We start from the raw sequence: 16,342 nt of genomic DNA, 5'->3' as shown, positions 1-16,342 counted from the left end.
GAATTATGAACATGTTGCATGTAACAAAAAAGAAAAGTCTCAGTTATTTGAGTTGAACTTTCGCTTGTGGAAATATGCAACTACAGAAGTGCTGATTTTTGTAGTAATTTAATTTTCATTGATTGCTATCTGCAAAATTTATATTAAAGCTGTCAGTTTTGTGTAAAAAAATCATTCTTTAAGCCCACACATTTTAAGTCCTTAAACTTTGTACAGGTGTGTTTCAGAAAGGTTCAGATTAGAACTAAATATATATATGTATATACAGCTGTTTGAGAAATGATCCTTAACAACATGTGTGGCCCTCCGTGCACACCCAATGTCCCTTCCTGCTAGTCAACACTCATCATGACCTCATTTCCATTGAATTTTTATAGATTGCTCATTTATGGAATATACTGCAGTCGAGTGGAAATTGCCATCGCCGTTTTAGACCTCATTTGCAAAGAGAAGGAGGATGTTCGTCTGAAGCTGGAGGTGAGACATTAGAAGAAGCGGGCCTGTCTATAACATGCAATGACCACCGATATACAGATCAAGCTTTCAGTGACCTCTAGTGTATACTGTTTTCACTACACTTACAGGTCTTTAGATAATGCATTATGCGCTTCCTTTGCTTCCGCTTTAACAACAATGATACTAGAATTTAAAATATATATGTTGTCATTCTTACTGCCAGTCAGAGTTACATCAACAGGACACTTAAAGTGAATGTATTTGATGCATTCTAGGTCGTACTGTTCAGTTACTACATTTTTGTTCCAGGAGTGCTCCAAAAGGGCCAACAATGGGAAGTTTACACTGAGGGACCTGCTGGTTGTCCCAATGCAGAGAGTCCTAAAGTATCATCTCCTTTTGCAGGTAGAGATGTTTGACTCACGCAGTAGCATAAAAATAACATGTGACAGAAAAGTCTTTGTGGCTTTGTTACTTTTTCTTTGGGCTAACAAGTATTTGGTATTATTTTAATATCTATGACTCACTTATCACTTTATATACATCTACATTTATACTGAGCAATTTCAGTGGAATAATTTATGTTTATGTGTAGCGAAAGATTAGTTGATTGATCCCAGAAAAGAAAGCAAAAATGTCAAATTGAAAAAAATAGGGTTGTTCCAATTTTATCATCATTTGCAAATATTTTAAATACTAAAGCATTCATCAACTGGTCATAAAAACAGTTGTCAGTTGCAACCCAGCTTCTTGCTGGGGTGCTTGCACGGTTACTTGTTGCTATGGGAGGAACGAACATCCAGAATTTCCAGATGTTGTTTGGTTTTTCCTATGTGTGCCCTAGAAAAATCCATAAAAAGTTTGATGTTTATTTAATACTAAAAATATTTTTTACATTTGGTGCAAGTTTTAATCACTTCAGAGTGAAAAGGGCTTTTGTCAACTTTATTTTAGTTGCTCCAACTACCTTGTAGCATGTCAGTGACCACTTGAGGGCGACATCCTCCACAAATTTGATTCATTGTTCTCTCCCTTTGATATCCCAGAAGATCCACACTCAAAAAAAGTCTAGGTTATTATTTAGTTCATTATGTTAGTGCATTTTGATATATTCTCCTTTTTCCTCCAAAATTAACTGAACCAAGATTGTTTTAAATCATTCTCAGAATTTATGTAGATTTGTTACACATTTTGCAGGACGGTTGTACATAAAGTATTCATTCACATACTGGATTCCAGACTTCAAGCTTGTTAGATTCCCACAGATTTCACTGCATACTGATTTACTGTATGACACCATCTCCCCAGCTCAGTATGAATCAGAGGTCAGACTACAGCTGGCAGGATAGATGAGGGCTTTGCCTAGAGAGCTTTTAAAAAAAAATTGTTGTGGAAGGTAAAGCCCTCCATGGTGAATGGTGTTGATCCTGGGAGTTCTCAGACACCCCTGAGGAGAAACTGTGTGATGGAGGGACAAAAAAGAATGAAAGGGGAAAAGAAGTGATGAGGTGGAAATTAAGTGAAAGAGGTTACAGCACAGTTAGGAAAGAGCATTGTGCCATACACGGCGCAGACACACCAGTTTGAACAATAGTTAATCTCTTATTGTGTAACGTTACCACAGAGCTAGTCACATCGAAAGTCATTCTACCACTTTTAATATTAAGCACATATAATATACATAATGCTGTAATAATGATTAAATCTTGCTAACGCAGTTTTTCTGCCACGAACATCAAACACACACAGCAAACAGAGTATCGGCGGCATGTATTTTTAACTAGCAGCATCTGTCTAGAATTAAAAATAAAATGTCAGCAGAAAATGAAGCACAATGCTAGCAAACACGTTTTCTGTTCAAGTACGTAGTCTTATTTGCTGTGGAAACAATTCACTGTGGTCTAGAATTGTTGCATGTTTTCTTTATTGCTTAACAGTTGTTTTGATGGTAATGAACCCAACGTCTTCCATGGGAGATTGTGGACAGGTTTCATCAACAGATTGATTCCCCTGTGCAGGTTGCGCTCACAACAGTAACTTCCATGTGATTAAAGAAATAGATGTTTCTGTGTGTGTGTGTGTGTGTGTGTGTGTGTGTGTGTGTCCTTTTTCTTCTGTGTGTGTGTGTGTGTGTGTGTGTGTGTGTGTGTGTGACATCCCTTTTTCTTCCTGCACTTTAACTGCTGACATTCAATAGTATTTGAATGTCAGCAGTGCTGTGTATTCATATGAGTTTTGTTTATTGCATCTAGGAAGAGAAAAACCATGCGTGTATTCATCTTTATACTTCAAGCTTGAAGAACAGAAGAACTTTAAAATTTAAAACTGTTTTATGAGTGAGTGCGAAGAGTTGTCTGTGTCTATGTGCTAGACTTGCGACCTGTGACAGACTTGTGACCTGTCCAGGGTGTACCCTGCCTCTCGCCCTAAGACAGCTGGGATAGGCTCCCCCTCCCCCGCGACACTGAAAGAGGACAAGTGGAAGCGAATGAATGGATGGATGGATGTACACTTTCAAATTTACCTATATAATGGATTTTATGAATATATTATGGAATTAATTATCTTTATCTTTACATTACTGATATTTATATAGTGTGCAAAAGTCTTGAGCCACTCCTCAAGTCTTTATATTTTCCTTCCTCATTTATCTTTGGACATTGGCTGCTTTTTCACTCATTTTGCATCCAGTCCTTGTACCTGACCATTTTAAAAATGTATTTATTTATTTTTCTTGGCCAACTCATCAGATGAGTCAATGTTGTGTCTACACATAACAGGCAACTTAGCAAAGAACCTATTTTAAACAGTGTATTTAGGCACTTTGTTACTTGCAGCTTGTTGCAGAAGCACGCGATTTCTTGTCTGTGTAGGATCCCAGACACCTTAACACCCACTCACATCCTGGGCCTTCTGACCTCAGGAAATCACATGATAGCATGGGGCTAGGTTTCACAATGAGTTCACCCGAAACCTTGGCTGATTGTGACCTACACCTGTTTTCACACCTTGGTTCGTGTGATTAGGTTAGAGGATTACTAGGGGTCCATTGTCCCTCTTGGGGGAACATTCCCACAGGGCTTAAGTCTGGGACTCTCCAAAATTTGACCTTAGAACTGAAGAAGCTTCTTGGAAGTCTAGACGCTTTTCTTTCCAAACGCCTTAGACCACATAATTTCTTCCCGAATTTCCCCAAAATGCCAAGGTTTAGGCATAAAAAGTATTTTCAGTCGTTGAAAAGTATCTGACAGTCAACAAAGACCTGACACGACACCTGAGAGATGCCGCTGACTCTTCAGTTCATCCATCTACTGCTCACTGAAGCCTCATCAAAAATGGTCTCGGTGGAAGAGTGGCTGTCACGGAAGGATTTTTGAGGATGTGAAACCGCACAAAAAAACTGAGATCAATTATGCGCCATACTGAAACTGGACTGACAGTAAGTGGCAGCAGGTCTTATTGAGTCACGAATCCAAAATTGAAAATTTTGGTTCTAATCTCCACTAAGGAGGATGCTGGGACAGCAACAGTGAGTGTTTACAGCCATCTTTAAAACTTGGTGGAGGCAAATGCGATGGATGGTGTTGGGGTCTTGTCAAACTGATGAAAGTATAAACAGAGAAAAGTACCATCAGAATTTGCTCTCCTACGCAATACCATTTGAAAAGCATCTGATTGCCAACTGCAACAGCATAAAAATGATCCCAAACACACTACCAATGCAGTAAAAGCATACCTGGATTCGAAAACATACAAACATTGTCAGTTATAGGCTTCCTCAGAGCCCAAACCTCAACATTAGTGAAGCAGTGTGGACTCAACTTCATATACAATGTAACAAAAGGCAGCAGCAGCCGAAGCTTGCCCACAAGATTTTAGGCTGTGTTGAAAAATAAAGTTGATCTTACCAAATATAAAATTTCATGTTCATTAGAACTGTTTTGCTTTGTATACTTTCCATGAATATTTGCACATTTCAGCGAATCACTGCACTATCCCACTTTCCATGTAAAATATAAAGTAATGAGGAACGACTCAAGACATTTGCACAGTATTGTATTTCTAATTGTTCATTCTGAAAGATCATGGACGAGAATTAAACTTACTTCATTTGCTTCAAATGATATTTATACTTTGATAAATCCCATCACCAGTCTTTGCCGAGAAGCTTTTTTTTTCATATACTTTGAAAATTAAACAAAGCAGAAGAAAGAAACCCTCCCTTTCTTTCTTCATTCATTTAATTTTGATTTCAGAGTATAATTATCTAATTACCTGATGCTATCCTGATGTTTTAACAGCTGTCCTCTGAATATGAAGGGACCCATTTGGTATAGGATGAATCTTGTCTTTCATACAATTTAAAAGTGATCCTTAATATAAAATCAATCCATGTGGTGATGCTAAATGTGCTTGCCTATGCAATTGTAGTTCTGTTAGTGGATGTAGTCTGCCACTTATTTTCTTTTCCTCTCTAACAGGAGCTAGTCAAACACACTCAGGATGCTGCTGACAAGAGCAACCTGAAGATCGCTCTTGATGCCATGAAAGTAAGTGCAGTGCTTATGGTAAATGGTACGTAATCATAGTGATTTTAGACTGTTAGCAAAAGCAGGCTGATTCAGCAGATTATTCCAAACGGTCTGTGCTATTCAGCTATCAATACATATTAAATAAAAATAGGAAGCAAACTCAAACACACACACACACACACACACACACACAACATGACATGATGGCTTTTCTGACTGAAGAAACAAACAAGAAAAAGAAACTACAATACAAACACGCATTTATCCATTTAAAATAAAGGTGTGGAGAATATTGTCATTCACTTTGTCTCCCCATCTAATTCTCAGCACTGAAACATGCACATATTTTAAATGGGCGATTTCCCCAAAATGTAGCACAAAAGACATGATACTATCTTTACAACACGATTTGTTTTACATGTTTAAATTCCTTCAGACTGAACTTACAAAGCATAATATGTGTGTTTTTGTGTCTGTGTGGGTCTGTATTGTCAGGACCTGGCTCAGTACGTCAACGAGGTGAAGAGAGATAATGAGACTCTAAGGGAGATCGACCAGTACCAGAGGTCTATTGAAAACCTGGTAAAATAAAGATTTTTTCAACAATTAGCAGCAGCTGTTAGGATTGACCACATAAGAGTGTAAAATATCACTGCAACATGTTTTTTCTTTTAGAAGACATTCAGTTTTCGCAAGTGCTTAAAAAGTCCAGTCTTTGTCTAAATTTAATGTAGTCTAAGGGAATCCACCACGAAACAGAGTTCAGCTCAAACATGCACAATGATAAAAGATGCCACTATATAAGGCTAATAATAGAGGTAAAAAGTGTATTTTATGTATCTTTGAGGTCTTAAAAATCCCGCCTTAAACCATATCAGAGATTTAGAGAAAGCTAATACCATTTAGAGCTGCAGTGATGACTATCCACAGAAAATGTATTGGGTAATAGCTTACTAAATATTTCAGTCATTCTTCTTAGGTGCGAGATGTGAAGAACTTTTCTTTTTTTTTGTAGATTTTTCAACTGTGATTAAAAACAGAATCATAATAAATGTCTGATGGGATAATAAAACATTTTAGATAAGAATGATTTAAAAGTAATCTGCATAATTATGGATAATTAATGCAATTTAGCTGCATCCACTGAAATATATTTATATTATTGTTCAGCATTACCGCTGACATTAAAATGTAAATTATGTTTTTACATTTCTGAAGGTTTCAGTAGTTGAGAGAAGCTGGTCAAAGAAAAAACAGGGAGGTTACAGAGAGTCATGAAACCCAGCAGCAGAGACAAGAGAGCTTGTCAGATTACAAAGACCCTCATCCTTGTCTTGACCTGATTGCATATGAATCAACTTTAATCAGTGAATCAGGTGGCAGGAATCAACTGATCTAATCAATTGAATGTCCAAAAACCTACCTGATGTCTTATTGTGAATATTATGTGAAAATTTATTTGCAGAAGTTAATATTTTATGGGGATTTGATTCATATTAGTATACTTTTAGGTACTTTTATGAATATATATTGCATTCCTGAAGTAGCTGTTAGGTGTGATTAAAACCTTTTGCTTTCTCAAACTATCTTCATTTATTTTTCTCTTCTTTTTAACTCTTTAAATTCAACTTTCGCTTGGATTCCAGTTGGTAGGTCCCAGTTCTGCATCAAAATGTTGACTTAATCAGATATGATCCTTGTATGTTTTTCAAGCCTTGAGAAAGATGAACCGTGACATTTTAAGAGTTGCTTGATCTCCAAAGTGTATAGTCTAGCGTTTTTACCTCCTTCGTGTTTTGTTTGCAGAACACGCCGCTAGTCACCTACGGCCGGCCAAAGGGAGATGGAGAGGTGCGCATAGTCTCCAGTGTTGACAAGAAGAAACAGGACAGGTTGTTGTACCTCCAAGTTCATTGTTTGGGAAGGAAAATTAGGATTGCAGACAGGAAACACATGCATGTTAAATTAATTTTAATGAAATGGTTTTCAAATTTTCAGAAAAATGTGGAATTTGGAGTGAAAATAAGTTGGTTTCATTTTTGTAAATAAAAAAAAGAAACAAAGAATCAGCAATATTGAGTTTACTGACTTGGGGTCATAGGGTTCTTGTTTTGTTGGCAACAAAAAAGAACCCTACCCTACAACAAAAGTTGTGGGATACAAACACTTTCAGGCATCCAAGAAAACGTCAGACTAAAACTGTGGTATCTGATATATTTACCTTCAGAGTTAAGCCAAATACTGGTGTCAGCTTTCTTAACCTCTAAGGCAAGAAAGTAACAACAATAAAAATAAACCTACTTTGCAACAACTGTACGTGACATATATACTCATGTTAATAATGAAGCAATGTAACACTCTGTCTTCTTATTTCATAGGCACATCTTTTTATTTGATGTGGCCGTCATTGTTTGCAAGCGAAGAGGAGACAACTATGAGATGAAAGACATACTCGACCTCAACTACTTCAAGATCACAAACAACCCCACGCCTGACAGAGAGGGTAAAAAGGTCAGACACGGTGTACTATATTAGTATTTTTATTGTGTCATCTTTTATTGTGAAATGGATCTTTATCTGTCTGTAAATTACGCTAATGAATACACTAAGGAATGTTGTCATTCAGTTTGGCTGTAGCGTTTATTTGTTTTTTGGCAAACACGGATGTAGAAGAATGTAAGGTGCATACAGTTTACACACGATGCTATCTTTCGGCTTGTGGGAACATTTGCAGGCCGTATTGTAGTGGAGTGGACTTGTTGATGTCTTGTTGATGTATGCCCACAGATGGTGTCTTCTCACTCTGCTGCTGATTGCTAATGTGAAAGTGACAGCTTGCCAGAATGAAATGGCTCTGTGGTTTTTCTCAAAGAGACTCTATTATCATCCTCATTTACTCTATTGTCTATTTTCCGTTTGACAGTGATTGGTATATTTTAGATAGGATTATTCAATATTTCTGAATTAAAAATCTCGTCTGAAACATGCAGTGACATAAACCCCTTAATGATTCTTAACACGGTCGGATACATTTCTACCCGTCATTTTTATCCCGCTTTCAACCTAAAGCTCCATCAATCACATACGACCTTTATTTAATGCTGCACAAAATGACACAGACACATGTGTAAGAATTTCTTTGTCGCAAGACTTGCACCCAAAAGCTAATAGTCAGAGAAAGAGATACTCTGTACCTACCCCCATGAACACACAAGACAGCGATATTAATATCAGGTGAAGGATGTGCGCAATCCTCCGAGGCCATTTAAAGCTACAGCCCATTTTTTGGTAGATTTCATTGAGCGCTGTGACCACCGAGCACCCTCACGGTTATCAATGATTTAACACTCAGAAACTCTCAGGACTTTTCAGAGCCAGTCACAGACAGGTAAAGCCCAACCACTTTTCCTGTTATTAAATATGATACAATCAGCTGAAGCAGATTAGACTTGAAAAAGCCAAGAGGTTTGGGAAATGATTTAAAAAGTCCCTTAATGGACCCATGGGCAAGGCACTTAAACTGAAAGTGCTGCTGTGGAGCTATTTAGTAGCTAGTGGTTGAAAAAAATGCATTTGAGGATAGCTGGTTAATTGAATATGCTTCTGAAGACAACAAGCAAACAGTTGTCAGTTTAAAATTCAGAAGACGTGGTCAAGATCTGGTATAGCTGGCTGGTTTCTGGCCTAGAAGTTATGTTCTGAAATTTAGGACTTTCCGAAGCTTTCTAGTTTCTCTAAGAACGCTCTGTCTCAATGTTAACACAGCTTAAGTCATTCAGTACTCTCTGTGCAGAGCACGTGTTAAAATCTTATTGTTGCTGCTCTCTTGATGCACTGATCTGTGAGGCTGGTGGCAGCCATCTTGGCACAAAGACGTCAGTGGAGACTGATAAAAGCGTTATGGCTTTATGTTAGAAGGGTGGTGTCTGCATTTCTTTTTGCCTTGCCATTCTTTGTCTTTTTCTTCTCCACCTTCATCATCTTCTTCTCTTCTGTCACACCAACAATCTGCTTGTCCTCTTGTCACTGCTTCTCTAAACCTTTTTCTGTGGTCTTCCTCTTTTTGTCTATCTTGTCATGTCATTGTTTGAACTAAAAGAAATGTGTGATTGGCAAGATTACAAATTACAAGGTGGTTCAAAATGGCTCAAGTGACTTTGCTTTTTCATGAAAACAAAAAAATTGCACTTGTACTTGCACTGGCACATACATGCAGTACAATCATAGATAAATGTAGCTATAGTTATAACAGTGCAAACATGGTTGTCTTTGATTGCAGAGGCAAAATAGAAAAAAGAAAAGAGAGACATTTTCTGTAGGTGCAGAAATGGATCAGGGAAATCACCAACGACTGTGAGCACACAGTGTCCTCAACACATTTCCAACGTATTTGTAGTTTTTGAGTGAAACAGCTTCACAAGCTAGTTTTAAAGCGAGATAAGGGGTAGTTCTCAAAGTCTGACCTGCCCATCGTCCTCACTTAGAAGCAACTACTGGGAGCTGAATCGATTGAGCTCACACTGCAGCTTATCAGCAATATGAGTCTTTAGTTTTTCATTGCCACTTTGTATGGGTTTGTGTAACTTACAACTCAAGTGTCACTGGTCTCACTAGAGGGGCCCCAAGGACTTTATTGGGCAGGTTTGGACCCCCGAGGTCTGTCAATGTGCAGACGGTGTCACTGTGCCTGCATTGGTTTCTAACGTACTGTATGAATGTATAGTCAGAACTATACTTGCAGCAGATGGCATATACAGGGAGTGCAGAATTATTAGGCAAATGAGTATTTTGTCCACATCATCCTCTTCATGCATGTTGTCTTACTCCAAGCTGTATAGGCTCGAAAGCCTACTACCAATTAAGCATATTAGGTGATGTGCATCTCTGTAATGAGAAGGGGTGTGGTCTAATGACATCAACACCCTATATCAGGTGTGCATAATTATTAGGCAACGTCCTTTCCTTTGGCAAAATGGGTCAAAAGAAGGACTTGACAGGCTCAGAAAAGTCAAAAGTAGTGAGATATCTTGCAGAGGGATGCAGCAGTCTCAAAATTGCAAAGCTTCTGAAGCGTGATCATCGAACAATCAAGCGTTTCATTCAAAATAGTCAACAGGGTCGCAAGAAGCGTGTGGAAAAACCAAGGCGCAAAATAACTGCCCATGAACTGAGAAAAGTCAAGCGTGCAGCTGCCAAGATGCCACTTGCCACCAGTTTGGCCATATTTCAGAGCTGCAACATCACTGGAGTGCCCAAAAGCACAAGGTGTGCAATACTCAGAGACATGGCCAAGGTAAGAAAGGCTGAAAGACGACCACCACTGAACAAGACACACAAGCTGAAACGTCAAGACTGGGCCAAGAAATATCTCAAGACTGGTTTTTCTAAGGTTTTATGGACTGATGAAATGAGAGTGAGTCTTGATGGGCCAGATGGATGGGCCCGTGGCTGGATTGGTAAAGGGCAGAGAGCTCCAGTCCGACTCAGACGCCAGCAAGGTGGAGGTGGAGTACTGGTTTGGGCTGGTATCATCAAAGATGAGCTTGTGGGGCCTTTTCGGGTTGAGGATGGAGTCAAGCTCAACTCCCAGTCCTACTGCCAGTTTCTGGAAGACACCTTCTTCAAGCAGTGGTACAGGAAGAAGTCTGCATCCTTCAAGAAAAACATGATTTTCATGCAGGACAATGCTCCATCACACGCGTCCAAGTACTCCACAGCGTGGCTGGCAAGAAAGGGTATAAAAGAAGAAAAACTAATGACATGGCCACCTTGTTCACCTGATCTGAACCCCATTGAGAACCTGTGGTCCATCATCAAATGTGAGATTTACAAGGAGGGAAAACAGTACACCTCTCTGAACAGTGTCTGGGAGGCTGTGGTTGCTGCTGCACGCAATGTTGATGGTGAACAGATCAAAACACTGACAGAATCCATGGATGGCAGGCTTTTGAGTGTCCTTGCAAAGAAAGGTGGCTATATTGGTCGCTGATTTGTTTTTGTTTTGTTTTTGAATGTCAGAAATGTATATTTGTGAATGTGGAGATGTTATATTGGTTTCACTGGTAAAAATAAATAATTGAAATGGGTATATATTTGTTTTTTGTTAAGTTGCCTAATAATTATGCACAGTAATAGTCACCTGCACACACAGATATCCCCCTAAAATAGCTAAAACTAAAAACAAACTAAAAACTACTTCCAAAAACATCCAGCTTTGATATTAATGAGTTTTTTGGGTTCATTGAGAACATGGTTGTTGTTCAATAATAACATTATTCCTCAAAAATACAACTTGCCTAATAATTCTGCACTCCCTGTAAGTAAATTGAATTGAATTATAGTCTAAATTAAAAAATGAGTGTAGACTAACTGAAGCTAAGGTCACTGTCTCTCGACTTGAGTTTCATATTTAATAATGTAAAAATTGTCCTGTTTTTTCATAAAAAAGAAAAAAAGGCCTATAAACATGTTTTCCCAAAATGCAGCGCTATTTTATTATTATCGTATGTGTAACAATATTTTCAGCTTGACAAAAGACCGTGTGGGCGTCTGCATTCCTAACTTAAATACAAACTCACAAACTGGAATATATGATAACCAGTAAAACAACAGCATCGGATGGAGTCACTCAGAGTTTACTTGGGTGTATTTTATTTTCCCTAAATGTTTTTATTCAGCTGTTTTAACAGCCAGTAGCTCAGTAGTCATTCTCTGGTATTTCAGACAATGCATCCATCCCAATTACAGAGCACGTTGCACTATTTACAGTTAAACGGATAACTACATTGCAACAACCTGTCATGGTATTGGGGATTTATGACATAGATGAAAAGTTTGTTCTTGCTGTGAAGAAAGATTTTCACCAACCAAACTACTGTGTCCCCCGCCACGAAAGTGTTGATTCTGTGAGGTAATTATTCCTGTATACATTTAGCCAGTTTAGCCCCACACATAAATGCTTCTGCACCCAAAATGCATCAGAAAGAAAAAGAAAACAAAACACACTAGTGAATTTGATTATTTCCTTCTTCTTGAACCCCACAGTGGTGCTACGGGTTCTATGTGACACACCAGCAGGGGCACACGGGCTTTGAACTATTTTTTAAGACCAGAGAGCTGAAGAAGAAGTGGCTGGATCAGTTTGAAATGGCCATGTAAGTATACAGAGACATGAACACCACAGCGGTGACAGTTTGGTAGCCGTGCTGCAGACACGTAATCACACTGGTCTTATGCGTGGGTGTGTACGCTGTTTATTTGTCTTTGTTTGCATGTGTGTTATTCCAAGGCCAAAAGAGGTGTTGACTCTTTCATGTGCACTGTTTGATCAGGTCTTAGCTGTTACCAAGCACACACTGCTGACAACAGTAAGATAACACACTCACACACACATATACAGCTGCACGTTAACATAAACTGTTCCAGAGAGCTGCAGAACTACAAAGAAGTCACTCTGCCTCGATGGTTTTTCAAATCAGTGCTTTATGGAGATATATCTTTCATATTATTTTGTAACAGTAGGAAGCTTTTGCGGGCAGATATCCCATCCACATCCTATTTTATGTTGATTTGGAAGAATACTGCCTTGTTTTGACATCACACTCTGACTGAACAAATGTTTTTTTGTTGGGGTTGTATATATATGTGAAACCCAACTGTATGCTGTGGCCTTTCTAAATACACTTCTCGGTGAAAGTATTCTTGATATGTTTACTGTACCAGCAATGCAAATTGTACAGTGCACAATGTGCAGTTTTAGTACTTCTCTGTCTTTCCTTGAACTTAAACTTTATGCAGTGACGTATGAATTTCTACACTTCCATTACCATTAAGCCCCTGGCACTAAAAACTGAATGTGTAATTTCCAAAATTTAAAAGAAAAGGCTGTATCCATTTTCACCCCAGGTTTAAAACTGTTTTGCCGCACGGGCAGGGTTTGCACCTGAAAACAGCGACTTGTGCCTCTGTGCATTGAGTAATGACACCAGAAGGGGCCAATTCAAAAAGTGAAAATTGTACCTACCTAAGAGGATGTGGGCTTTTGATGAAGGACTCACTTATGGGAGCACTCAGTCTAAGTGGCTTCTGGATGGCGTGTTTAATACAAAAATGTTTTGTGTGTTTATTCACGTTCCAGAAAGGCTGCCTATTCCTGCTATTCACGTTTCCACCTCTCATGGTGCAGATGCACACATGCAGATCAAAATTAGATTTGCCTGGGCTCATTCAAGTCCTCTTCATTTATTCGGATGCGTGCACTGTAGGTAAAACTGCTTTTATTTCAATCAGCTGAAGGAATAAACTAAAGATTGTTCTTCCCCAACAAAGTTGCTCTGTTTAGTTGATGAAGAAATTATTAAGAATGAATTGTATTTGAGTAAACAGGAAGAAAATTGCTCCCACTACTGAGACGCCCACTCATACAAACGTAGTCCTTACATGTTTTTAGCCATATGAGCAGCATGATCCTGGGGCTGTAGTTTGTGTTTAGAGACAATTAGCAAATATTAGCATCCTCACACGTTAAACTAAAGCTGTTTGTGCATATTCAATGCAGCTCTGGATTTTTTTTAAGCCTACCTGAAAAAGGTGCATGGGAACCATTTTAGGTGGTTTAACCTGTCGACTTCTTCAAACAAAGTATGTCAGGTGTTCAATTTCAAAGTAATGCAGGCAATGTTGTGGTCACAGCATTCAAGTACTGGCCAGTACTTGGCTAAAAAAACAGAATATTTCAGTAATAATGTGGCTGACATGTGCTAGCTTCTACTGTGTGCTACATGTGAGGAAGGACAACTTTGGACAAGCTCTAACCTGATTGTTACGGCATTTTCAGAACACTCATATGTGAAACAGCTTACAATAGAGGTTGTGGTAAACATGAAAGCCGCAAAGCATATGGTAGCATTGTGATCGTAACCATATTCACATGCATGCTTGTTAGCATTAACGCGCTCTGGTTAAGCACAACCATGCAGAGCTGCTAGTTCATTTTAGTGTTTAAGCAACGTTTTGCTCATTTTTCTTTGTCTTAGATCAAATATCCGACCGGAGAAGGCCACCCACAACTCCCACCATTTTAAGATGCACACGTTTGAAAGGATCACTTCCTGCAGCTTCTGTCATCTTTTGCTTAGGTAAGATTAATTGTCAGTGAGCTCTTTTTGTTTTTTTTTAAGATGATTATGTTTTTGCGATGAAGTTCAAACACTCGTGTACCTGAAACAGGGTTGCCATGAACTTGAACTACATGAATAGCTCAAAGATAGCAAACCATCATGTGTTATTTCACTGATAGCTCTCTTAAGATAACTTTCAAATCTTTTTTCCATTGAATGCATGAAGGAACATAATGACCCATTATATATTTTGGCTTTCAGTCACTTTTTCTGGGGAAAAGAAGGTTATTTTAAAATGAGCTTAGTTTAATTGTTAGTAGTATTATTTTATCAAGAGCACAATACTGAACTGAATCTCAGTGTTTGACAGAAATCATCAGTTTTAAAGCTGAATGGTACGTGCTGTACCATTCCTCTTATCTTGAGGGTGTTCAGAGCAAATTCTAAATGTCAGTGTGTTTCTTATAAGGGTGCTGTTGTACATGAAATATATTCTGTGTTGTCTCCAGGGGCATCTTTAACCAGGGTTATCTCTGTCTAAAATGTGGCTTGGGGGCTCATAAAGAGTGTCTGGGTCGACTGGGAGTCTGTGGGAGAACAGGTGAGAGAAAAACCTCTCAAACCAATTGTTTTGCTCAATCCCACATTTTGGGTGACCCTTGTCATCACCATCATGCCACAGTTTTGATTAAAAACACACAAAATATAAAGATCTAAAAGGCAAAAAAAACCCCATGAAGTCGACCGAGCACATTTGTGCTCCTTAGAGAAAGTCCTTTTAACAGTTTGGTCACTCTTTTGAGTTTTTTTCTGGTATAAAACACTCGTACCAGATTTGCAACTGTATAGAAAATTTACAGCCATGTGGATTTTCACAGTCATGTGAAAAATCTAAGTACACCTAAACTGCTGCTATAAGAATTAAGAGAGATAGTAGAAGCCAGTTGCTGCTAATCAAAGGAACTTAATTAACTCATCATCTTTGTCTTAACACAATGCCACAATCTTCTCAGGAGTGGCAAATTCAAGGTCAAGATCAGACCGTTTAATACCCAAGAGAAATTTTGAAAAAACAAACCCAACCCAAAACAGAACCCCAAGAGACACATCTCAGAGACACATCACCTTTTTACGATTGGAAAAGACTAAACGAGTATGGCTCCTTTGGGAGAGTTGACAAGAAAAAGCACCTTTTCTCTAAAAAGAACATGGCAGCATGGCTTAGGTTTGTAACTTCTGGAGCGGTATCCTTTGGACAGACAAGATGGAGATGTTTGGCCATAATGCTGATGAAAATGATGAAATGACCAAAACTGGGTCATCTAAGAGGACAATGATCCCCAGAACATGAGCAGATTTCCAATAGAATGGCTGAATAAGAAATGAAGTTGGCCCAGTCAAAGTGCAGACCTCAACCTGACTGAAATGCACAATCTCAGTGAACTGAAATAATGCTGTGAACAACAGGGAGCCAAAAATCCTCCACAATGATGTGAGATAAACCAGTCATTTAAAGTTGTTGCTGCTAAAGGTAGCTCTAAAGGCTACCGATTAATTCGATGTACTTAGTTTTTCACACACTGTTACTCCTCTGAAAAGGTACAGATAGGATTATTTCTCCCTGAAGGAAAATCTAAATTCTGTATTAGTAGCAAAGTAGCAAACAAAGTAGCAAATTACAAATATTTATATTACATATAATTATATATATTACATATATAATTGTTTGCTTCATTTATTACTTGCTGAATCTTATTCCTATGTCTAGTTGTGGGCCTGTGTCACCATTCTGGTGCTGTAGTTTGAGTTCTTTACTCTCCTTGAATGCACAGGCTGGCTAAAGCTAGCTGAGGCCTTTGACAAGCCTTCTTAACAGAAGTGCTGTGGTCTTTATGCATTCAGAGGCATGATGAGGGCTAGCAGAGGTTGACAGCTGAGGTTGCATGTCAGAAAGCCACCATGCACTCATATTGTATTCCTCTCACTGTAGCTGTTCTTCACCTCACTGCAGAGCCTGTCAAGTTGAGACCCAAGGTAAGACCCGGTCTGTTTCTCTTCTGTGACTTAGACACTTAAGCTAACATAATTATGGAGACAGATGAACTGTAGCGCCGAGCACAAAAGCACTCTCATCTATGGACAGATATAAGTGAGGAATGATTTTGTGCCCATGTAAACTGATATTCCAGTGAGTTGGTCATACTAGTGAACAGTTTACACTTGTTAAGTTGATAA

At 38.6% G+C, this 16,342-nt stretch overlaps 1 protein-coding gene across 3 annotated transcripts in view; it reads left to right on the top strand.

Moving 5' to 3' along the window:
• Window positions 1-16,342, top strand: part of LOC102309091 (guanine nucleotide exchange factor VAV3) — a 51,506-nt gene that overhangs the window by 14,435 nt on the left and 20,729 nt on the right. For all 3 annotated transcript variants that reach the window (XM_042222041.1, XM_042222040.1, XM_042222039.1), the window contains exons 9-18: window positions 378-477; window positions 766-861; window positions 4,938-5,006; window positions 5,484-5,570; window positions 6,795-6,880; window positions 7,367-7,499; window positions 12,033-12,142; window positions 14,024-14,125; window positions 14,617-14,708; window positions 16,098-16,141. In XM_042222041.1, the coding sequence (XP_042077975.1) occupies window positions 378-477; window positions 766-861; window positions 4,938-5,006; window positions 5,484-5,570; window positions 6,795-6,880; window positions 7,367-7,499; window positions 12,033-12,142; window positions 14,024-14,125; window positions 14,617-14,708; window positions 16,098-16,141 (919 nt within the window). The remainder of the gene's footprint in view (window positions 1-377; window positions 478-765; window positions 862-4,937; window positions 5,007-5,483; window positions 5,571-6,794; window positions 6,881-7,366; window positions 7,500-12,032; window positions 12,143-14,023; window positions 14,126-14,616; window positions 14,709-16,097; window positions 16,142-16,342) is intronic.

The sequence above is a fragment of the Haplochromis burtoni genome, unplaced genomic scaffold (genome assembly GCF_018398535.1).
Source record: "Haplochromis burtoni strain Fernald_Lab_line unplaced genomic scaffold, NCSU_Asbu1 Contig_78, whole genome shotgun sequence".
In the NCBI taxonomy this organism is placed as follows: domain Eukaryota; kingdom Metazoa; phylum Chordata; class Actinopteri; order Cichliformes; family Cichlidae; genus Haplochromis; species Haplochromis burtoni.
Note: the sequence above shows the minus strand (reverse complement) of the source record. Positions and strands in the feature narration are given on the sequence as shown.